The sequence below is a fragment of the Salvelinus namaycush genome, chromosome 19 (genome assembly GCF_016432855.1).
Source record: "Salvelinus namaycush isolate Seneca chromosome 19, SaNama_1.0, whole genome shotgun sequence".
NCBI lineage: Eukaryota > Metazoa > Chordata > Actinopteri > Salmoniformes > Salmonidae > Salvelinus > Salvelinus namaycush.
The window spans coordinates 46,209,319-46,233,506 of NC_052325.1; the positions used below are offsets into that span (position 1 = coordinate 46,209,319).

The window sequence follows — 24,188 nt, forward strand, 5'->3', positions numbered from 1 at the left end:
TTAATCATTAAACATACAGTTGAAGTCAGAAGTTTACGTACACCTTAGCCGAATACATTTAAACTCAGTTTTTCACAATTCCTGACATTTAATCCTGATAAGAATTCCCTGTCTTAGGTCAGTTAGGATCACCACTTTATTTTAAGAATGTAAAATGTCAGAATAATAGTAGAGAGAATGATTTATTTCAGCTTTTATTTCTTTCATCACATTCCCAGTGGGTCAGAAGTTTACATACACTCAATTAGTATTTCAAATCAAATCAAATCAAATGTATTTATATAGCCCTTCTTACACCAGCTGATATCTCAAAGTGCTGTACAGAAACCCAGCCTAAAACCCTAAACAGCAAGCAATGCAGGTGTAGAAGCACGGTGGCTAGGAAAAACTCCCTAGAAAGGCCAAAACCTATGAAGAAACTTAGAGAGGAACCAGGCTATGAGGGGTGGCCAGTCCTCTTCTGGCTGTGCCGGGTGGAGATTATAACAGAACATGGCCAAGATGTTCAAATGTTCATAAATGACCAGCATGGTCAAATAATAATAATCACAGTAGTTGTCGAGGGTACAGCAAGTCAGCACCTCAGGAGTAAATGTCAGTTGGCTTTTCATAGCCGATCATTAAGAGTATCTCTACCGCTCCTGCGGTCTCTAGAGAGTTGAAAACAGAAGGTCTGGGACAGGTAGGGTTCCATAGCCGCAGGCAGAACAGTTGAAACTGGAGCAGCAGCACGGCCAGGCTGACTGGGGACAGCAAGGAGTCATCATGCCAGGTAGTCCTGAGGCATGGTCCTAGGGCTCAGGTCCTCCGAGAGAGAGAGAGAAAGAAAGAGAGAAAGAGAGAATTAGAGAGAGCATACTTAAATTCACACAGGACACCGGATAAGACAGGAGACGTACTCCAGATATAACAAACTGACTCTAGCCCCCCGACACATAAACTACTGCAGCATAAATACTGGAGGCTGAGACAGGAGGGGTCAGGCGACACTGTGGCCCCATCCGATGATACCCCCGGACAGGGCCAAACAGGCTGGATATAACCCCACCCACTTTGCCAAAGCACAGCCCCCACACCACTAGAGGGATATCTTCAACCACCAACTTACCATCCTGAGACAAGGCCGAGTATAGCCCGCAAAGATTTCCGCCACGGCACAACCCAAGGGGGGGGGGGCGCCAACCCAGACAGGAAGATCACGTCAGTAACTCAACCCACTCAAGTGACGCACCCCTCCTAGGGACGGCATGAAAGAGCACCAGTAAGCCAGTGACTCAGCCCCTGTAATAGGGTTAGAGGCAGAGAATCCCAGTGGAGAGAGGGGAACCGGCCAGGCAGAGACAGCAAGGGTGGTTCGTTGCTCCAGAGCCTTTCCGTTCACCTTCACACTCCTGGGCCAGACTACGTTCAATCATATGACCCACTGAAGAGATGAGTCTTCAGTAAAGACTTAAAAGTTGAGACCGAGTCTGCGTCTCTCACATGGGTAGGCAGACCAGCAGACACAGCAGGGGTTCAAACTGTAGAACACAGTTCCTATATTTGAATATAAAAATGTATTTTATGAAATAAAACTATGCAACATTTTATCTCTGGGACCCTCAGGATGACAAATCAGAGCAAGATTACTGAATGTAAGTACACCAATCCCATAGAGGTTAAAAAACAATACAATCATTTAATTGGCAGATTCATTTTTATTAATGTTTCACAATTGGATAATGCCATATAAACACACACATCACCATAGCTACCAAGGATAGTGTGAGTGAGCTTCGGGAGAAGCGGGATTGGGGTGGGGGCGGGAACTGCAGCAACGCTATGAGCGGGTGGCTGGGGTGCCACCTGCAGTGTAGTAGCCAATCAGGGGAACCAGAAGGCGGCTGCCAATGCCACCCCAAATTCAAGTGCCGCCTCTAATCTTGCCTACTTTATTACTATTCTTTTTTTATTCTTTTTTTATTTCACCTTTATTTAACCAGGTAGGTCAGTTGAGAAGAAGTTCTCATTTACAACTGCGACCTGGCCAAGATAAAGCAAAGCAGTGCGACACAAACACTGAGTTAGACATGGGATAAACAAATGTACAGTCAATTACACAAGTGAAAAATGTATATACAGTGTGCAAATGTAGTAAGATTAGGGAGGTAAGGCAATAAATAGGCCATAGTGGTGAAATAACTGCAATTTAGCAACTAAAAACTGAAGTGATAGATGTGCAGAAGATGAATGTGCAAGTAGAGATACTGGGGTGCAAAGGAGCAAAAAATAAATAACAAGAGCATGCATTTAGTTCTACTTGCATTTTAGAGCAATTGGAGGCCACGGAAGGAGTGTTGTATGGCATTGAAGCTTGTCTGGAGGTTTGTTAACACAGTGTCCAAAGAAGGGCCAGAGGTATACAGAATGGTGTCGTCTGCGTAGAGGTGGATCAGAGAATCACCAGCAGCAAGAGCGACATCATTGAGGTATACAGAGAAGAGAGTCGGCCTGGGAATTGAAACCTGTGGCACCCCCATAGAGACTGCCAGAGGTCCGGACAACAGGCTCTCCGATTTGACACACTGAACTCTTTCTGAGAAGTAGTTGGTGACCCAGGCGAGGCAGTCATTTGAGAAACCAAGGCTGTTGAGTCTGCCAACAAGAATGCGATGATTGACAGAGTCGAAAGCCTTGGCCAGGTCGATGACGACGGCTGCACAATATTGTCTTTTATCGATGGCGGTTGTCAGGACCCGGTGTGAGAAACAGTCACTAATAATCGGCAGAACCCAGAAGATGAGGCAGACACAGCAGTACTAGAGACGGTGGTTTAATCAAAGGAAAGATCTTCCGGCAAAAATATAAATCCACAACGTCAAAAGAAAAAGCCAAGAGACAAAAATAGATATCTTCCAAAATACAAAGAAAATCCACAAAGTGGTAAGAACAGCAAGGAAAAAAACAAACCTCAAAAGACTAATCCAAAATAAACAAGAACAAAACCAGAGAACCTCTGGAAAATCCAACAAGAGAAAAAGTTAACAGCATGGCTGGGTGCTAACGTACAAACACTGAGCAAAGAACTGAGGAACACACAGGGTTTAAATACCAACAAGGGAACGACACACAGGTGCAAACAATAATTAGAGCAAGGAAAAAACAAAAGGTTCAAAAAAGGTGCAATGGGGACATCTAGTGACCAAAACCTGAACAGTCCTGGCCAAAACCTGACAGCGGTTATGATATCGTTTAGGACCTTGAACGTGGCTGAGGTGCACCCATGACCAGCTCAGAAACCAGATTGCATAGCAGAGAAGGTACGGTGGGATTCGAAATGGTCGGTGATCTGTTTGTTAACTTGGCTTTTGAAGACTTTAGAAAGGCAGGGTAGGCTAGATATAGGTCTGTAACAGTTTGGGTCTAGAGTGTCTCCCCCTTTGAAGAGGGGGATGACGGCGGCAGCTTTCCAATCTTTAGGGATCTCAGACTATATGAAAGAGAGGTTGAACAGGCTAGTAATAGGGGTTGCAACAATGGCGGCGGATACTTTTAGAAATAGAGGGTCAAACAGGATACAAATTTCTGTTTGAAAAAGCTAGCCTTTGCTTTCCTAACTGCCTGTGTATATTAGTTCCTAACTTCCCTGAAAAGTTGCAAAATTGAACTAAAAACAGATATAGCCCTTGGTTCACTCCAGACTTGACTGCCCTTGACCAGCACAAAAACATCCTGTGGCGTACTGCAAAAGGACAGGCATGTCTGTGAGTGCCACTAGCACACACATATATGTGGGCACTAGTTGTGGTTATGCGTCCGTGTGTGTGGTTATGCATGGGTGTGTAAATGTTTGTGTACTACAGCGCTTTCAGAAAGTATTCATACCCCTTGTCTTATTACACATGTTGTTGTGTTACAGCCTGAATTCTGAATGGATTCCATTTTTTTTCTCATCCATCTACACACAATACCCCAAATGACAGTGAGGATTTTTTTTTAGAAATGTTGACGAATGTATTGGAAATTAAATAGAGAAATATCTAATTTACATAAGTATTTACACCCCTGAGTCAATACATGTTAGAATCACCTTTGGCAGCAATTACAGCTGTGAGTCTTCTGGGTAAGTCTCTAAGAGCTTTGCACACCTGAATTGTACAATATTTGCACATTATTGTTCTTCAAGCTCTGTCAAGTTGGTTGTTGATCATCACTAGACAGCCATTTTCAACTCTTGCCATAGATTTTGCAAGCTGATTTAAGTCAAAACTGCAACTAAGCCACACAGGAACATTCAACGTCATCTTGGTTAGCAACTCCAGTGTATATTTGGCTTTGTGTTTTAGTTTATTGTCCTGCTGAAAGGTGAATTTGTTTCCAGGTGTCTTTTGGAAAGCAAACTGAAGCAGGTTTTCCTCTAGGATTTTGCCAGTGCTTAGCTCTATTCCGTTTATTTTTATCATAAAAACCTCCCTTGCCGATGACAAACATACCCAGAACATCATCAAATCAAATCAAATCAAATTGTATTGGTCACGTGTTTAGCAGACGTTATTGCGGGTGTAGAGAAATGCTTGTGCTTCGAGCTCCGACAGTGCAGTAATATCTAACAAGTAATATCTAACAAATTACACGACATATACCCAAAACACACAAATCTAAGTAGGAATGAATTAAGACTATATACATATGGACGAGCGATGTCAGAGCGAAACGAACTAAGATACAGTAGAATAGTATAGAAAAACAGTATATACATATGAGATGAGTAATGCCAGATATGTAAACATTATTAAGTGACCAAGATATCGTAGAATAGTATAGAATACAGTATATACATATGAGAATACTATAAGTGTGTGTGTGTGTGTGTGTGTGTCCCAGTACAGAGGACACAGCAGCTGGCTGCAGAAAGAATTCAGTTAGATTGGAAAGGCCAACATGCATGTTTGTCTGTGATCAACAAAGCTTTCTATATACCGAAGTACTCAGAGTTAGTTCCATGGTCGTATGAAAGAATGTGAAAGAATGCGTAGGTGTTAACACTGCTGTGAGGTTAGCGCACTTAGCTGTGGTAACATTGTAAAGGTACCTCTGGAATTGTACAGAACCACTGGAGAATCTGACATTTTCTGGGCTCTAATCCCTAACACCACTGACCTCCCAAATGAATTGTCCAATATGCTCTCTTCAAGCATCATATTATACACTGACTGTACAAAACATCAAGAACACCTGCTCTTTCCCATGACATAGATTGACCAGGTGAATCCAGGTGAAAGCTATGATCCTTTATTGATGTCACTTGTTAAATACACTTCAATCAGTGTAGATGAAGGGGAGAAGACAGGTTAAAGAATCATTTGTAAGCCTTGAGTCAATTGAGACATGGATTGTGTATGTGTGCCATTCAGAGCGTTAATGGGAAAGACAAAAGATTCAAGTGCCTTTGAACGGGGTATGGTAGTAGGTGCAAGCCGCACCAGTTTGTGTCAAGAACTGCAATGCTGCTGGGTTTTTATTGGTCAACACACTTGTACTGTAGATATGTGGTAGTCGTGGAGTAGGGGCCTGAGGGCACACAGTGTGTTGTGAAATCTGTGAATGTATTGTAATGTTTTTAAAACTGTATAAACTGCTGTACCCCAGGAAGAGTAGCTGCTGCCACCTGACAGGTGTGGCATATCAAGAAGCGGATTAAACAGCATTCACTGATGAATGATCTTGAGACTGATTCCCTGACCTGGCAAAGTTTTTAATTTGCTGTTTTTGATTTTTTTATACTCTTGTGAATTCTATGGTTTGTACTAGATTACTTGTAGTTTTTCATGTTGTTTGTCTGTAATTTTTGTAATGACTTGGTGCTGCCTATCTTGGCCAGGACGCTCTTGTAAAAGAGATTTTAAATCTCAATGAGCCCTTCCTGGTTAAATAAAAATAAAAAATATAAAAAATGCACTGAGAGAGAAACTTTACAGCTGAGATGTCTTAGTTTTTTTGTTTGTCCTTTTATCTTCCCCCTCGTCCGTATGTACGTGTGTGTGTGTGTGTGTGGGGGCCTGATTCAGAGAAACAAAAAAAACAAGCCCTCAACTGTAGAGATCATATGGAAATGAGGCATAGGAACACACACATTCATAAGCACACGCATGTGGGGACCGGACAGAAATCACCAGAGCCTTGTACCCTCTCACTCCCTTCCTCCTCTCTCCCCTTCTCCCTCATACCCTATTTCCTTATTGTCTTCATTCCCTCTCTCTCCCTCATCCCCTCATTCTCACAATAGCCCATCCACCGTTTCCACATGAATATGGAGGAAGCTGGCCAAGAAGCCATTACATATCCATGCTCGCCCTTTTTTCCTATTTCTCCCTCTCTACCCCTTTCAATTTATTCCTCTCCCCCTGCATGCCGCTCACATTTATTTCATCCTCCTGCTATTCCTTTTCTGCCACTCTTCCTCTTTCCTTCCCTCTAGCCCTTTTCATTTCTCTATCTCCTCATGTCTTTATGTGGATACCTGGCCCTCAGCTCAACTGCAGGCTCACTCCTACTGTTAGTAAGCCTACTCTCAAACTGAAGACAGTACGGTTCCAACAAACTGTATAATCTTTTATACAACTATACTGAACACAAATATAAACGCAACGTGCAAAACTGTCAAAGATTTTACTGAGTTACAGTTCATAAGGAAATCAGTCAGTTGAAACAAATTCATTAAACCCTGATCTATGGATTTCACATGACTGGGCAGGGGTGCAGCAATGAGTGGGCCTTGGAGCTCAGGCCCTCCCACTGGGAAGCCAGGCCCAGCCAATTAGAATGAGTTTTTCCCCATAAAACCCATGGTACTAGTATGGTACGTTCACTTATACCATGGTATAGCCTAAATAATGAAAACGTACCATGGTTTTAGCCTTGAAGTATAATGGTACTAACATGGTACTGCCGTTGTACCTAAATATTACCATGGTATTGCATCATGTATACCATGGTATAGATCTAAATCATGGAAATGTACCATAGTTTTAGCTTTGAAGTATGATAGTACTGTCAAGCACCTAAATAATATCATTGCATTGCATCATTTACACCATGGTATAGATGTGGATCATGGAAATACCATGGTTTTGACATGCATTATATATTTTACCATGGTATAGATGTGGATCATGGAAATACCATGGTTTTGACATGTATTATACATTTTACCATGGTAATGCACAATTATAATAAATGGTACCAAAAGTTATCATACGGTACCATCTTTATTAATTGTGTGTTACCATGGTACAATTGCAGTATAATGTATTAAATACATTTGTATTAAATACATTTGTATTTGTATTCATTATGGATTCTATTCGCTGGTGCCAAGGGAGCAGCTACTCTTCCTGGGGTCCAGCAACATAAGACAGTTAGATACAGTTTAAATTACTGCATGACATTACATTTCATAAGACCTTACCCAACACATTCAGTGTGTTCCCTCAGGCCACCACTTCACCACCACATATTTACAATACAACATTCATGTGCACGTGTGTATAGATTGCGTGGCTTATCATGTGTATGTGTGTCTGTGCCTGTGTGTGTCTCTTCACAGTCCCCACTGTTCCATAAGGTGTATTTTTATCAGTTTTTTTAATCTGATTCTACTGCTTGCATCAGTTACCTGATGTGGAATCGAGTTCTATGTAGCCATGGCTCTATGCTGTACTGTGCACCTCCCATAGTCTGTTCTGGACTTGGGGATTGTGAAGAGACCTTCAGTGGTCTTGTGGGGTATGCATGTCTTGTAGGGTATGCATGGGTGTCCGAGCTGTGTGCTAGTAGTTTAAACAGACACATCGGTGCATTCAGCATGTCAACACTTCTTATAAAATAAATCCCCCAAGGTCAAAATAGGTTGGTTGGTATTTTATTGATGAATTTCCATACAAGTATGGGCAAGTTTCTGATGAAGTCAGAGGCAGGCTACTATTGTTGGTCCTAATTTGTCTTTAATGTCAAAGAAAATGGAAAATGGGCAAACATTATAAAAGTCTGTTAGCATAGAAGCTAACGTTGGCTCCGGTCAAGCTAACCTGTTGTAGTACTGAACTCAGCAAAAAAATAAACATTCCTTCTTCAGGACCCTGTCATTCAAAGAAAAAATTATTAGTACAAATCCAAATAACTTCACAGATCTTCATTATAAAGGGTTTAAAGACTGTTTCCCATGCTTGTTCAATGAACCTTAAACAATTAATGAACATGCACCTGTGGAACGGTCGTTAAGATGCTAACAGCTTACAGACGGTAGGCAATTAAGGTCACAGTTATGAAAACTTAGGACAAAAAAGAGGCCTTTCTACTGACTCTGAAAAACACCAAAAGAAAGATGCCCAGGGTCCCTGCTTATCTCCGTGAACGTGCCTTAGGCATGCTGCAAGGAGGCATGAGGACTGCAGTTGTGGCCAGGGCAATAAATTGCAATGTCCGTACCGTGAGACGCCTAAGACAGCGCTACAGGGAGACAGGACAGACAGCTGATTGTCTTCGCAGTGGCAGAACAACACCTGCACAGGATATGTACATCCGAACATGACACCTGCGGTACAGGTACAGGATGGCAACAACAACTGCCTGAGTTACAGCAGGAACACACAATCCCTCCATCAGTGCTCAGACTGTCCGCAATAGGCTGAGAGAGGCTGGACTGAGTAGTCCTTGTAGGCCTGTTGTAAGGCTGGTCCTCACCAGACATCACCGGCAACAATGTCGCCTATGGGCACAAACCCACCTTTGGCAGCGATTACAGCCTCAAGTCTTCTTGGGTATAACGCTACAAGCTTGGCACACCTGTATTTGGGGAGTCTCTCCAATTCCTCTCTGCAGATCCTCTCAAGCTCTGTCAGGTTGGATGGGGAGCATTGCTGCACAGCTTTTTTCATGTCTCTCCAGAGATGTTTGATAGGTTTCAAGTCCGGGCTCTCGCTGGGCCAATCAACGACATTCAGAAAATTGTCCCGAAGCCACTCCTGCGTTCTCTTGGCTGTGTGCTTAAGTTCGTTTTCCTCTTGGAAGGTAATCGTTCGCCCCGGTCTGAGGTCCTGAGCACTCTGAAGCAGGTTTTCATCAATGATATCTCTGTACTTTGCTCCATTCATCTTTGCCTCGATCCTGACTAGTCTCCCAGTCATGCCACTGAAAAACATCCCCACTGCATGATGCTGCCGCCACTATGCTTCACCGTAGGGATGGTGCCAGATTTCCTCCAGATGTGACGCCTGTCATTCAGGCCAAAGAGTTCAATCTTGATTTCATCAGACCAGAGAATATTGTTTCTTTAGGTGCCTTTTGGCAAACTCCAAGCGGGCTGTCATTGGCCTTTTACTGAGGAGTGGCTTCCATCTGGCCACTCTACCATAAAGGCCTGATTGGCAGAATGCTACAGAGATGGTTGTTTTTCTGGAAAATTCTCCCACGCTGACAGAACTCTAGAGGTCTGTCAGCGTGACCATCAGGTTCTTGGTCTCCTCCCTGACTAAGGCCCTTCTCCCCCGATTGCTCAGTTTGGCCGGGCGGCCAACTCTAGGAGGAGTCTTGATGGTTCTAAACTTCTTCCATTTGAGAATGATGGAGGCCATTGTGTTTTTGGGGACGTTCAATGTTGCAGACATTTTTTGGTACTGTATATAGACTTTTTTTCTATTGTATTATTGACTGTACATTTGTTTATTCCATGTGTAACTCTGTGTTGTTGTTTGTGTCGCACTGCTTTGCTTTAGCTTGGCCAGGTCACAGTTGTAAATGAGAACTTGTTCTCAACTGGCCTACCTGGTTAAATAAAGGTGAAAAAAAATAAATGAAAGATCCAGATGCAGACTGTCGAAGTAACACTGTTTATTGTAGCAAACAGGGGCATACAAAGACAGTTCAAGGCAGGCAGGGGTCGAAAATCCAGGGTAAGGCAGAGGTACAGGATGGCAGGCAGACTCAGGGACAGGCAGGGTTCAGTAATTCAGAGGTGGAGCAAAGGTACAGGACGGCATGCAGGTTCAGGCAGAGAGGTCAGGTGGGCGGGTACAGGGTCAGGACAGGCAAAGGCCAAAACCGGGAGGACTAGCAAAGAGAGGCTGGGAAACAGAAGGCGCTGACAGGAAAACCGCTGTTAAGCTTGAACGAAAAAGACGAACTGTCAACAAACAGACAGAGAACATAGGTATGAATACACAGGGGATAATTGGGAAGATGGGTGACACCTGAAGGGGGTAGAGACAAGCACAAGGGCAGGTGAAACAGATCAGGGCGTGACACCCTGTGAAGTTCATTATAATTCATCTGTAGCCTAGTAAACTTTCCTGACGAATCGTAGTGGGAGGACCACACAACATGTTCACCTGGAGAAGATTGACCCCAAGAGACACATGTAAGACGGGTGTGTTATGATGAGCCTCTGGACAAAGTGGAGTTATTTTTGTTGTTGTAATAAAACCTTTTTTTTATTTTGTAATAAAAAACTTTGTCCATGACAGGACTCCAAGTTTACTTCGATATGATGATTATTATATCAATATTTGCACATAAAAGCGTCTCCACTCACATTTTCAGATCCCACCTTGTCAAGCGTATTTTGTTTTGTCGACATGTAGAAAGTTTCCATCAGGCCTGTCATGACATGTTTTTAACCGAGAAAATTGTTTGCCTCAATTTACAGGGGTGTATAGAGAGAGATAGAGTTATCAGTATCATATCTGACCCAAACGCTCATTTCCTGTGTGTGTGTATACGCTGTCTATGTGTGTCCTTGTGTGGCATATATGTGTATGTTTCAGTGAGACAGGAAGTGGGCTGTGTGTGGTGGAGACTAGAGGGCCTGTCTTTCCACGCCTCGTCTCTTCTACACCACCCAAAGGAACCCATCTGCTCCCCTCTCCCTCCTCCCCTCTGTTCTCTATTTGCACCCTGTAACCTCTTCTTTTCCATCCTCGGAAGAGCCCCTTTACGCACACCTCTAGAAAAACCAGACCCCACGAGACTGCTTGTCTTGTTCATTTTCTCCTTCCTTTTCCTAGCCCCCAACATCCCGACCCCAAATATACTTTGGCTGCTCCTCGTTGACCTGCATGACCCTCATCCCCCCTTCTCTTCTCCTCTAACTGTAACCCCTCAGCCCCCCCCCCCCCCCCCCCCCCCCATATCTCCTTTCCCTCACTGTGCCCGTACGACTCTCACTTCTCTGTCTGGCCTCAGAGCTGTATGAGGAGTGAAAGAAAATGCAATGTGGATATCCAGGTTGACAATCATTAATGGAGAGAGACAAGTACCAGTGATATTCTACCCCACCCCCTTCTCCTCCCTCCTCCCTCCTCCCTCACGCTTCCCCTGCCTCAGCCTCCAACCCACCACCACAAACACACACCTTAGCAGTTGATTGTGTGGATTCTGAATTTGTGCGGATAACAAGTGTGTCCTTGCCGTGTGTGTGTGTATGTGTGTGTGTGTGTGTGTGTGTGTGTGTGTGTGTGTGTGTGTGTGTGTGTGTGTGTGTGTGTTTTGTGAGCAACGGTACATGCCTTTTCCTGAATATATGTGTCAAATTGAATCAAATTTTATTTGTCACATGCTTCGTAAACAACAGATATAAACTAACAGGCCCTTCCCAATAATGCAGAGAGAAAAATAAATGATAATAATAATAACATGAGGAATAAATACACAAGGAGTAAAGACAACTTTGCTATATACACAAGGTACCAGTACAGAGTCAGATGTGCAGGGATACGAGTTAATTTAGGTAGATATATACATTTACAGTACCAGTCAAAGTTTGGACACACCTACTCATTCAAGGGTTTTTCTTTGTTTTTACTATTTTCAACATTGTAGAATAATAGTGAAGACATCAAAACTATGAAATAACACATGGAATCATGTAGTAACCAATAAACAGTTAAACAAATCGAAATATATTTTTTACTTGAAATTCTTCAAAGTAGCCACCCTTCGCCTTGATGGCAGCTTTGCACACTCTTGGCATTCTCTCAACCAGCATCATGAGGTAGTCACCTGGAATGCATTTCAATTAAAAGGTGTGCCCTGTTAAAAGTTATGTTGTGGAATTTCTTTCCTTCTTAATGCGTTTGAGCCAATCAGTTGTGTTGTGATAAGGTAGGGGTGGTATAGAAAAGATAGCCCTATTTGGTAAAAGACCAAGTCCATATTATGGCAAGAACAGCTCAAATAAGCAAAGAGAAACGACAGTCCATCATTACTTTAAAACATGAATGTCAGTCAAAATGGAACATTTCAATAACTTTGAAAGTTTCTTCAAGTGCAGTTGCAAAAACTATCAAGCACTATGACAAAACTGGCACACATGAGGACCGCCACAGGAATGGTAGACCCAGAGTTACCTCTGCTGCAGAGGATAAGTTCATTAGAGTAACCAGCCTCAGAAATTGCAGCCCAAATAAATGCTTCACAAAGTTCAAGTAAAAGACACATCTCAACATCAACTGTTCAGAGGAGACTGCGTAAATCTGGCCTTCATGGTCGAATTGCTGCAAAGAAACCACTACTAAAGAACACGAATAAGAAGAAGAGACTTGCTTGGCCAAGAAACACAAGCACTTTTTACTTAACCAGGCAAGTCAGTTAAGAACAAATTCTTATTTACAATGACTGCCTACCCCGGCCAAACCCGAACTACGCTGGGCCAATTGTGGACCGCCCTATGGGACTCCCAATCACGGCCGTTTTTTATACAGTCTGGAATCGAACCAGGGTCTGTCGTGATGCCTCAAGCACTGAGATGCAGTGCCTTAGACCGCTGTGCCACTCAGAAGCCCATCGACTTTAGACTGGTGGAATTCTGTCCTTTGGTCTGATGAGTCCAAATTTGGGATTTTTGGTTCTAACCGCCGTGTCTTTGCAAGACACAGAGCAGGTGAACGAATGATCTCTGCATGTGTGGTTCCCACCGTGAAGCATGGAGGAGGAGGTGTGATGGTGTGGGGGTGCTTTGCTGGTGACACTGTCTGTGATTTATTTAGAATTAAAGGCACACTTAACCAGCATGGTTACCACATAATTCTGCAGCGATACACCATCCCATTTGGTTTGCGATTAGAAGGACTATCATTTGTTTTTCAACAGGACAATGACCCAACACACCAAATCAAATCAAACCAAAATGTATTTGTCACATACACATCGTTAGCAGATGTTAATGCGAGTGTAGCGAAATGCTTGTGCTTCTAGTTCCGACAATGCAGTAATAACCAACGAGTAATCTAACCTAACAATTTCACAACAACTACCTTATACACACAAGTGTAAAGGGATGAAGAATATGTACATAAAAATATATGAATGAGTGATGGTACAGAATGGCATAGGCAAGATGCAGTAGATGGTATAGAGTACAGTATATACATATGAGATAAGTAATGTAGGGTATGTAAACATTATATTAAGTGGCATTGTTTAAAGTGGCTAGTGATACATTTTTTACATCAATTATTCCATTATTAAAGTAGCTGGAGTTGAGTCAGTATGTTGGCAGCAGCCACTCAATGTTAGTGGTGGCTGTTTAACAGTCTGATGGCCTTGAGATAGAAGCTGTTTTTCAGTCTCTCGGTCCCTGCTTTGATGCACCTGTACTGATCTCGCCTTCTGGATGATAGCGGGGTGAACAGGCAGTGGCTCGGGTGGTTGTTGTCCTTGATGATCTTTATGGCCTTCCTGTGACATCGGGTGGTGTAGGTTTCCTGGAGGGCAGGTAGTTTGCCTCCGGTGATGCGTTGTGCAGACCTCACTACCCTCTGGAGAGCCTTACGGTTGTGGGTGGAGCAGTTGCCATACCAGGCGGTGATACAGCCTGACAGGATGCTCTCGATTGTGCATCTGTAAAAGTTTGTGAGTGCTTTTGGTGACAAGCCGAATTTCTTCAGCCTCCTGAGGTTGAAGAGGCATTGCTGTGCCTTCTTCACCACGCTGTCTGTGTGGGTGGACCAATTCAGTTTGTACGTGATGTGTACGCTGAGGAACTTAAAACTTACTACCCTCTCCTTTACTGTCCCGTCAATGTGGATAGGGGGCTGTTCCCTCTGATGTTTCCTGAAGTCCACGATCATCTCCTTTGTTTTGTTGACGTTGAGTGTGAGGTTATTTTCCTGACACCACACTCCGAGGGCCTTCACCTCTTCCCTGTAGGCCGTCTCGTTGTTGTTGGTAATCAAGCCTACCACTGTAGTGTCGTCTGCAAACTTGATGATTGAGTTGGAGGCGTGCATGGCCACGCAGTCGTGGGTGAACAGGGAGTACAGGAGTACATAGTCATTTAGTTCAGTTACCTTAGCTTTCTTGGGAACAGGAACAATGGTGGCCCTCTTGAAGCATGTGGGAACAGCAGACTGGGATAAGGATTGATTGAATATGTCCGTAAACACACCAGCCAGCTGGTCTGCGCATGCTCTGAGGACGCGGCTGGGGATGCCGTCTGGGCCTGCAGCCTTGGGTTAACATAGGGTTAACATGTTTAAATGTTTTACTCACGTCGGCTGCAGTGAAGGAAAGTCCACAGGTTTTGGTAGTGGGCCGTGTCAGTGGCACTGTATTGTCCTCAAAGCGAGCAAAGAAGTTGTTTAGTCTGTCTGGGAGCAAGACATCCTGGTCCACGACGGGGCTGGTTTTCTTTTTGTAATCCGTGATTGACTGTAGACCCTGCCACATACCTCTTGTGTCTGAGCCATTGAATTGCGACTCTACTTTGTCTCTATACTGACGCTTAGCTTGTTTGATTGCCTTGAGGAGGGAATAGCTACACTGTTTGTATTTGGTCATGTTTCCGGTCACCTTGCCCTGGTTAAAAGTAGTGGTTCGCGCTTTCAGTTCGCGCCAATGCTGCCATCAATCCACTGTTTCTGGTTTGGGAATGTTTTAATAGTTGCTGTGGGTACGACATCGCCGATGCACTTGCTAATAAACTCGCTCACCGAATCAGCGTATTCGTCAATGTTGTTGTTTGACGCAGTGCGGAACATATCCCAATCAACGTGATCGAAGCAATCTTGAAGCGTGGAATCAAATTGGTCGGACCAGCGTTGAACAGACCTGAGCGCGGGAGCTTCCTGTTTTAGTCTCTGTCTATAGGCTGGGAGCAACAAAATGGAGTCGTAGTCAGCTTTTCCAAAAGGAGGGCGGGGGAGGGCCTTATATGCGTCGTGGAAGTTAGAATAACAATGATCTAGGGTTTTACCAGCCCTGGTAGCACAAATCGGTATGCTGATAGATTTTAGGGAGTCTTGATTTCAGATTAGCCTTGTTAAAATCACGATCTGAGCTACAATGAATGCAGCCTCAGGATATGTGGTTCAGGGAAGTCGATGTGTCTGCTTGGGGAAGAATATATGCGGCTGTGTTTACAATCGAAGAGAATTATCTTGGTAGATAATGCGGTCGACATTTGATTGTGAGGAATTCTAAGTCAGGTGAACAGAAGGACTTGAGTTCCTGTATGTTGTTATGATCACACCACGTCTCGTTAATCATAAGGCATACCCCCCCGCCCCTCTTCTTACCAGAAAGATGCTTGTTTCTGTCCGTGCGATGTGTGAAGAAACCAGCTGGCTGTACCGACTCCGATAGCGTGTCTCGAGTGAGCCATGTTTCCGTGAAGCAAAGAACGTTACAGTCTCTTATGTCTCTCTGGAATGCTACCCTTGCTCGGATTTCATCAACCTTGTTGTCAAGAGACTGGACATTGGCGAGTAGTATGCTAGTACGAGCGGTGTGCGATGTGCCCATCTCCGGAGCCTGACCAGAAGACCGCTTCGTCTGCCCCTTTTACGGCGACGTTGTTTTGGTTCGCCGGCTGGGATCCGATCCATTGTCCTGGGTGGTGGGCAAAACAGAGGATCTGCTTCGGGAAAGTCGTATTCCTGGTCGTAATGATGGTGAGCTGACGTTGCTCTTATATCCAGTAGTTCCTCCCGACTGTATGTAATAAAACCTAAGATTACCTGGGGTACCAATGTAAGAAATAACACGTAAAAAAACTAAATACTGCATAGTTTCCTAGAAACGCGAAGCGAGGCGGCCATCTCTGTCGGCACCTCCAGGCTGTTTAAGGGCTATTTGACCAAGAAGGAGAGTGATGGAGTGCTGCATCAGATGACCTGGCCTCCACAATCACCTGACCTCAACCCAGTCGAGATGGATTGGGATGAGTTGGACCACAGAGTGAAGGAAAAGCAGCCAACTAGTGTTCACAATATGTGGGAAGTCCTTCAAGACTGTTGGAAAAGCATTCCAGGTGAAGCTGGTTGAGAGAATGCCAAGAGTGTGCAAAGCTGTCATCAAGGTCGTGGCTACTTTGAAGATGATAAAATCTTAATAATATTTGAATTTGTTTAACACTTTTTTGGTTACTACTTGATTCAATATGTGTTATTTCATAGTTTTGATGTTTTCACTATTATTCTACAACGTGTAAAATAGGAAATAGGAAAAGGAAAAACCCTTGAATGGGTAGGTGTGTTGAAACTTTTGACTGGTACTGTAGGTATGGGTAAAGTGACTAGGCAAAATGATAAATAATAAACAGTAGCAGCAGCGTACTGCATGTGATGAGGCAAAAAGGGTCAATGCAGATAGTCCGGGTAGCTATTTAGCAGTGTGTGTGTGTGTGTGTGTGTGTGTGTGTGTGTGTGTGTGTGTGTGTGTGTGTGTGTGTGTGTGTGTGTGTGTGTGTGTGTGTGTGTGTGTGTGTGTGTGTGTGTGTAAGGGCACGCATGTGTGTGCAACATGACCGTAGCATTGTGTTAGTAGAGTGACTGTTTAGTATGTGAGCTAAGCGGACCTGCCAGCACTGCTAACCATTACTGGAAGCACATATTGCTGATGCCACATGTCAATGCTGTCTGCATTTCCCAACACAGACACACACGCATACTCTATCTAGTGGCTTTATTGTGATAAATTGTACTCCATGTACTGACTACTAATTTTGAAAGGAAATGTAATGGAAAATGTAATGGATGATATAGACAACACAGCAGTCATTATGTTTATTGAACTGCATGAATCAAATAAATATGAAACTGTCTTCAGATGATTCAGATAAACCTGTAGGAATGGTCAAAATAACGGTCTTACCTCATACAGTTTCCTGTGCCGTCCCACTGGGCACACAATCAACGTTGTTCCCACATCCAATGCTGTGCCCAGTGGGTTGTGGGGGTTTCTAAAGGCCATTGAAATGTTTTAACAATATCTCTGAATGAACATGTCATAACAGGTTGTGAAATATGATCTTGAATCTATTTCCAGGTATTTCTATTGGAGTAATTGGAGCTTGCTTGAAAGGTATGTGCTATCCGGGATCCTTGGGATGTCCCTACCCATTGAAGTTGACATGTAAAATGGTTAAGGGAAGGGTTACTGTTAGGGTTAGATAAGGGTAGTGGTTATAGTTAGGGTAAGGGTTGTGGTTAATTAAGGTTAAAGTTTAGGGTAGGGACATCCAAGGATCCCGGATAGCACTGACCTTGGGTGAAATGTGGCGAACATTACATGCAAGTGCTAGGATTGTTTTGAAGGATAAATGTACATGTGTATCCAAGGGGAGGGAAAGTTACCCGATACTTCAAAAGATACTTCAAAAGATTGTTTGTTTTTCAGTCTACATTCTCCACCATATGTTGAATAGCTACTCCTATATGCATTATCAGAAATCTACTTGCCTCAATTAATATAATGGCACTTCTGATAGAATTACAGTAGTCAAGGCATACACAGTAAAATGTCATGTTGGGTTTTGGATCATTGCCTTACAGCTAATATCAAAATTAGTAATGTAAATGAAAGATAGTGAAGATGCTCCTCTAATGATCCACCATTTTCTCTCTTGTTGCAGTTCCATGTCACCATTCAGTATTGAGAGCATACGCCGCCCACGGAGGTCAGAGTCGCCCGACTCCAAGAAGAGACGCATCCACAGGTGTGACTTTGAGGGCTGCAATAAGGTCTACACCAAGAGCTCCCATCTAAAAGCACACCGGAGGACGCACACAGGTCAGTGTGTGTGTGTGTGTGTGTGTGTGTGTGTGTGTGTGTGTGTGTGTGTGTGTGTGTGTGTGTGTGTGTGTGTGTGTGTGTGTGTGTGTGTGTGTGTGTGTGTGTGTGTGTGTGTGTGTGTGTGTTGGGAAACACCAATTTAATACAGTTCTCTTCATCAATTAAAGGCTAGGTCTCTTCCTGAATAATAATGTTTTCTGTAGCGCTAATATGCGTAGTAAGTGAATAACAAGCAAGCTGGACTTAGGGGCAGACGCTACATAGTAAAAGTAAATCCAGGAGACTCCAATTAGTATGATATGTTACGAATTACAATTTATATGATATGTTATGAATTGCAATTTGTATAAGATGTTACAAATTGCAATTCATACAATATGTTAAGAATTTGCTAAATGTGTGATATGTTACGAATTCCAATTTGCTGTTGCTAACGTTAGCTAGTTGGTTAAAGCTAATGTTAGCTATGTGGCTAAGGTTTAGGGTTAAAATCGAATCAAATGTTATTTGTCACATGCGCCGTGAAATGCTTAATTACAAGCCCTTAACCAACAGGGCAGTTCAAGAAATAGAGTTAGGGAAATATTTACTTAATATTTACTTAAAATAAAAAGTGAAACAGTAGAATTACATAACAATAATGAGGCTATATACAAGGGGCACCGGTACTGAGTAAATGTGTGGGGGTACCGGTTAGTCGAGATAGTTTGCACATGTAGGTAGGGGTAAATTTACTATGCATAGATGATAAACAGCGAATAGCAGCAGTGTAAAAAGAAAGGGGGGGGGTCAATGTAAATAGTCTGGGTGGCCATTTGATTAATTGTTCAGCAGTCTTATAGCTTGGGGGTAGAAGATGTTAAGGAGCCTTTTGGACCTATACTTGGTGCTCCGGTACCGCTTGACGTGCGGTAGCAGAGAGAACAGTCTATAACTAGGGTGGCTGGAGTCTTTGACAATTTTTGTTGGCCTTTCTCTGACACTGCCTGGTATATAGGTCCTGGATGGCAGGAAGCTTGGCCATAATGATGTACTGGGCCATATGCACTACCCTCTGTAGCGCCTTACGGTCAGATAACGAGTTGTAGCCATACCAGGTGGTGATGCAACCGGTCAAGATGCTCTCAATGGTGCAGATGTAGAACTATTTGAAGACCTGGGGACCCATGCCAAATCATTTCAGTCTCCTGAGGGGGAAAAGGTTTTGTCGTGCCCTCTTTATGACTGTCTTGGTGTGTTTGGACCATGATAGTTTGTTGGTGATGTGAACACCAAGGAACTTGAAACTCTCAACCTGCTCCACTACAGCCCCGTCGATGTAAATGGTGGCCTGTTCGGCCCTCCTTTCCCTGTAGTCCACGATCAGCTCCTTTGTCTTGCTCACATTGATAGAGAGGTTGATGGCCTGGCACCACACTGACAGGTCTTTGACCTCCTCCCTATAGGCTGTCTCATCATTGTCGGTGATCAGGCCTACCACTGTTGTTTCATCAGCAAACTTAATGATGTTGTTAGAGTCGTGCTTGGCCACTCAGTCGTGGGTGAACAGGGAGTACAGGAGGGGACTAAGCACGCACCCCTGATGGGCACCGGTGTTGAGGATCAGCGTGGAAGTCCAGGATCCAGTTGCAGAGGGATGTGTTTAGTCCCAGGATCCTTAGTTTAGTGATGAGCTTTGTGGGCACTATGGTGTTGAACGCTGAGCTGTAGTCAATGAACAGCATTCTCACATAGGTGTTCCTTTTGTCCAGGTGGGAAAGGGCAGTATGGAGTGCGATTGAGATTGCGTAATCTGTGGATCTGTCGGGGTGGTATGTGAATTAGAGTAGGTCTAGGGTTTCAGGGATGATGGTGTAGTTGTGAGCCATGACCAGTCTTTCAATGCACTTCATGGCTACCGACATGAGTGCTACGAGGCGGTAGTCATTTAGGCAGGTTACCTTCATAGTCTTGGGCACAGGGACTATGGTGGTCTGCTTGAAACATGTGGGTATTACAGACTCATTCAGGGAGAGGTTGAAAATGTCAGTGAAGTCACTTGCCAGTTGGTCTGCGCATGCTCTGAGTACACGCCCTGGTAATCCGTCTGGCCCCGCAGACTTGTGAATGTTGACCTGTTTAAAGGTCTTGCTCACATCAGCTATGGAGAGCGTGATCATATAGTCGTCCAGAGCAGCTGGTGCTCTCATGCATGCTTCAGTGTTGCTTTCCTCGAAGCCTCGAAGCGAGAATGAATGTAATTTAGCTCGTCTGGTAGGCTTGCGTCACTGGGCAGCTCACGGCTGGGTTTCCCTTTGTAGTCCATAATAGTTTGCAAGCCCTGCCACATCCGACGAACTTCAGAGCCGGTGTAGTAGGATTCAGTGTTAGTCCTGTGTTGACTCTTTGCCTGTTTGATGGTTCGTCTGAGGGCATAGCGGTATTTTTTTATAAGCGTGCGGATTAGTGTCCCACTCCTTGAAAGCGGCAGCTCTAGCCTTTAGCTCGGTGCATATGTTTCCTGTAATCCATGGCTTCTAGTTGGAATATGTACGTACGGTTTGGGTTTAGGGTTAAGTTTAGGCTTAAGGTTAGCGTTAAAGTTAGGGTTAGGGGTTAGGTTAAAGGGCTATGGTTAGGGTTAGGGGAAGGGTTAGCTAACACGCTAAGTTCTTGCAAAATAGCTCAAAAGTTTTAAGTAGTTGTCACGCGGGACTAGGTTGGCGAAAGAACCAGACGCAGAGAGATAGTCGCTTGGGAAAAATATTCCTTATATTTTACTTAACAAAAACTGAATAAGCCCGAACATCCAGGGCGCAGAGAGAACACTTGCCAAACCCCCAAAATACACACACGTAACAAAAAACAATCCCGCACAAAACAAGGGCGGGTTAAACTCCTAATTATAGGGAAGCTAATTACGAAACAAAAAACAGGTGCAACTAATAAGACAAAACAAACAGACAAACGAAAAAGGGATCGGTGGCGGCTAGTAGGACGGTGACGACGACCGCCGAGCACCGCCCGAACAGGCAGGGGAGTCAACTTCGGCGGAAGTCGTGACAGTAGTTGCGAAGTTGCTGATTTGTTAAAATGCTAAAGTTATCCGTGATGAGATTTGAACATGCAACCTTTTGGATACTAGACGTTCACATTATACGCATCACATTCTCACCAACCACCCACCCTACTTTTATTGTTTTGCCTTAAGTAACCTTCTATGTTATGTAACCATACCAAACGTAACATATCATACCATTACGAGTGTTTCATTTACTATGAATTTCATTTACTATGATGCGTCTAAGTCTATGAGACCACCTGATGTGTGTCTGACGAACTGTGGCTTCTCTTGCTGTTTCAAAATGCGTAGTCAGCTTGCCCAACGACTTGACTATGAGCCATTCAGAGAGCATGAAAGAAGCAACAATGAGAAGGAGAAAAGAGGGTACTTTTTCTGTACTGGTAACATCAACCCCCTCACATCATCAACAAATTAGTAGACAATTAGTCGGCAATTAGTAGGCAATATCTACTCATAATTAATTAAAATCACACGATGCACACCGATGATGTCATGTGTCCTCCATTTCTTTTACTACATAGAAATGTGCAATTTTCACATATGTTGATGTTGGTGTTGTGCCGGAGATTATATATATGAAGTAGAAACATTTTTAAATGTCTTTTTATTGATATTCGTTATAAACTGTGTATTTATGCCTTATGTCACTATTGTTATTTGTTTGTTACATTTTTGATATTTATCTTTAACTCCGATTTGTAGGAAAATGACCCGTAACTAAGCATTCCACTGTTAGTTTACGAAGCATGTGACAAATAAAATGTTATTTGATTTTTTTAATTCAATCTGTAGCTAACAGTTCATTCACAAAGTAGTAAACAAAACAAAAGCCTTCATAATTTGTCCCCAAAAATATTAGACTTGTTTAAAATACTCCAGACCAGAAGGTTGCAGTAGTGGTGCTTTCGTAAGCTTTGTTTCCATTGGCACGTAGTAGGATCATGTTGCTATATAGCCAATGTTAGCTAGCTGCGTTAATGTTGCTAGTTATAATTTGAAGAAAGCCCTGTTGATAGCTAGATAGCCACAACTAGATAACCACTAGCTGGCAAGATGTTGACAAAATAATATAATTCACTCTCCATTATCCCACACTGCCAGTTCCATCTAGCCAAATTTGTAGTTTATATGTTGCGCTAGTGAATGCTAACCATTTAGCTAGCTAGAAAACCAGCACTCGCCGTATAATGCCACGTTCACGTTATGTAGGAGTGATCGGAGGAATAACTTGTAAGAGTTCACATGCTCAGAACTCGGAAGGAACACAAGAACCATTCTCACCATTGACAGACAAAATTGTGGCCATGGTTGTTGACATTTTCAGTGGTGTGTGATGTCAGAGTTCATCATGTGGGAAAGACCGTGATCCAGTGGTCATACCCGAGTTTCCTAGTCCTAATTATGAGTTGGAGGGGCATCCAGGTGCATTTTGTTCCAGTTGGAAGGACTTATTTACAAGTTCCCGACATGACATGAACATGGCATAAGTCTGGCTCGAGCTCACTCTGTCCACCACTGCTTTTGGCAGAACAGCTGCCTCACTAGTTGGTGATTTTGACTGCCGACATTCTAGTCAGAGGTGCTAACTACCTCGGCCATCAGTATCATGGGTGTGTTACTAGCTACAGTGGCTAGATAGCTAGCTTATGGAGGAAGCATTTAGCTAATGTTTAGCATTATTGCTCGATACCATCCCATTCGTTTGACTGACTCAGTTAGCAATCTAGCTATCTAGCTAATGGACAATTTTTGTGCACGTTGTCGTCAAACTGAATAATATAAAACATTTATAAACTAAAAATAATGTTCCTTCAAACTCAAAACTCCTTAGCTAGATGTAAAATATGTAACAAGGAATTGCTCTAGAAAAAATACTTAAAAATGAGTTACAACTTGCAGAAGTATTGTTTTAGTTAACAAGTAACATGTAACATGGCTACAGTGCCTTGCAAAAGTATTCACCCCCTTGGTGTTTTTCCTGTTTCGTTGCATTACAACCAGTAATTTAAATGGATTTTTATTTGAATTTCATGCAATGGACATACACAAAATGGTCCAAAATGGTGAAGTGAAATGCAAAAAATTCAAAATGGAAAAGTGGTCCGTGCATATGTATTCGTCCCCTTTGCTATGAAGCCCCTAAATAAGATCTGGTGCAACCAATTACTTTCGAAAGTCACATAATTAGTTAAATAAAGTCCAACTGTGTGCAATGTAAGTGTCACATGATCTGTCACATGATCTCAGTATACGTACACCTGTTCTGAAAGGCCCCAGAGTCTGCAACACCACTAAGCAAGGGGCACCACCAAGCAAGCAGCACCATGAAGACCAAGGAGCTCTCCAAACAGGTCAGGGACAAAGTCGTGGAGAAGTACAGAACAGGGTTGGGTTATACAAAATATCCAAAACTTTGAAAATCCCACAGAGCACCATTAAATCCATTATTAAAAAATGGAAAGAATATGGCACCACAACAAACCTGCCAAGCGATTGTGGGTAGAGTCCAGTGTGTGTGTGTGTATGTGTGTGTTGGTGTGTCAGTGTAAATATGTGTGAGTATGTGGCTAGAGTCCAGTGTGTGTGTATGTGTGTGTTGGGGTGTCAGTGTAAATATGTGTGAGTATGTGGATAGAGTCCAGTGTGTGTGTATGTGTGTGTTGGGGTGTCAGTGTAAATATGTGTGAGTGTGTAGGTAGAGTCCAGTGTGTGTGTATGTGTGTGTTGGGGTGTCAGTGTAAATATGTGTGAGTATGTAGGTAGAGTCCAGTGTGTGTGCATAGAGTCAGTGCAAGAGAGTTCGTGCAAAAACAGGCCAGTGCAGGTGGTCCAGGTAGCCATTTGATCAGCTATTTAGCAGTCTTGTTTAGCAGACTTTTGGCTTCGGGGTAGAAGCTATTCAAGGTCCTGTTGGTTCCAGACTTGGTGCACTAGTACCGCTTGCTGTGCTGTAGCAGAGAGAACAGTCTATGGCTTGGGTGGCTGGAGTCGGTGAAAATGTTTTGGCCCTTCCACTGACACCGCCTGCTACAGAGGTCCTGGATGGCCGTACCCACCCTCTGTAGTGGCTTGCGGTCGG

The 24,188-nt window shown here is 43.4% G+C and overlaps 1 protein-coding gene across 2 annotated transcripts in view; it reads left to right on the forward strand.

Moving 5' to 3' along the window:
• Positions 1-24,188, forward strand: part of LOC120064479 (Krueppel-like factor 12) — a 161,527-nt gene that overhangs the window by 131,551 nt on the left and 5,788 nt on the right. For both annotated transcript variants that reach the window (XM_039015083.1, XM_039015084.1), the window contains exon 5: positions 17,885-18,042. In XM_039015083.1, the coding sequence (XP_038871011.1) occupies positions 17,885-18,042 (158 nt within the window). The remainder of the gene's footprint in view (positions 1-17,884; positions 18,043-24,188) is intronic.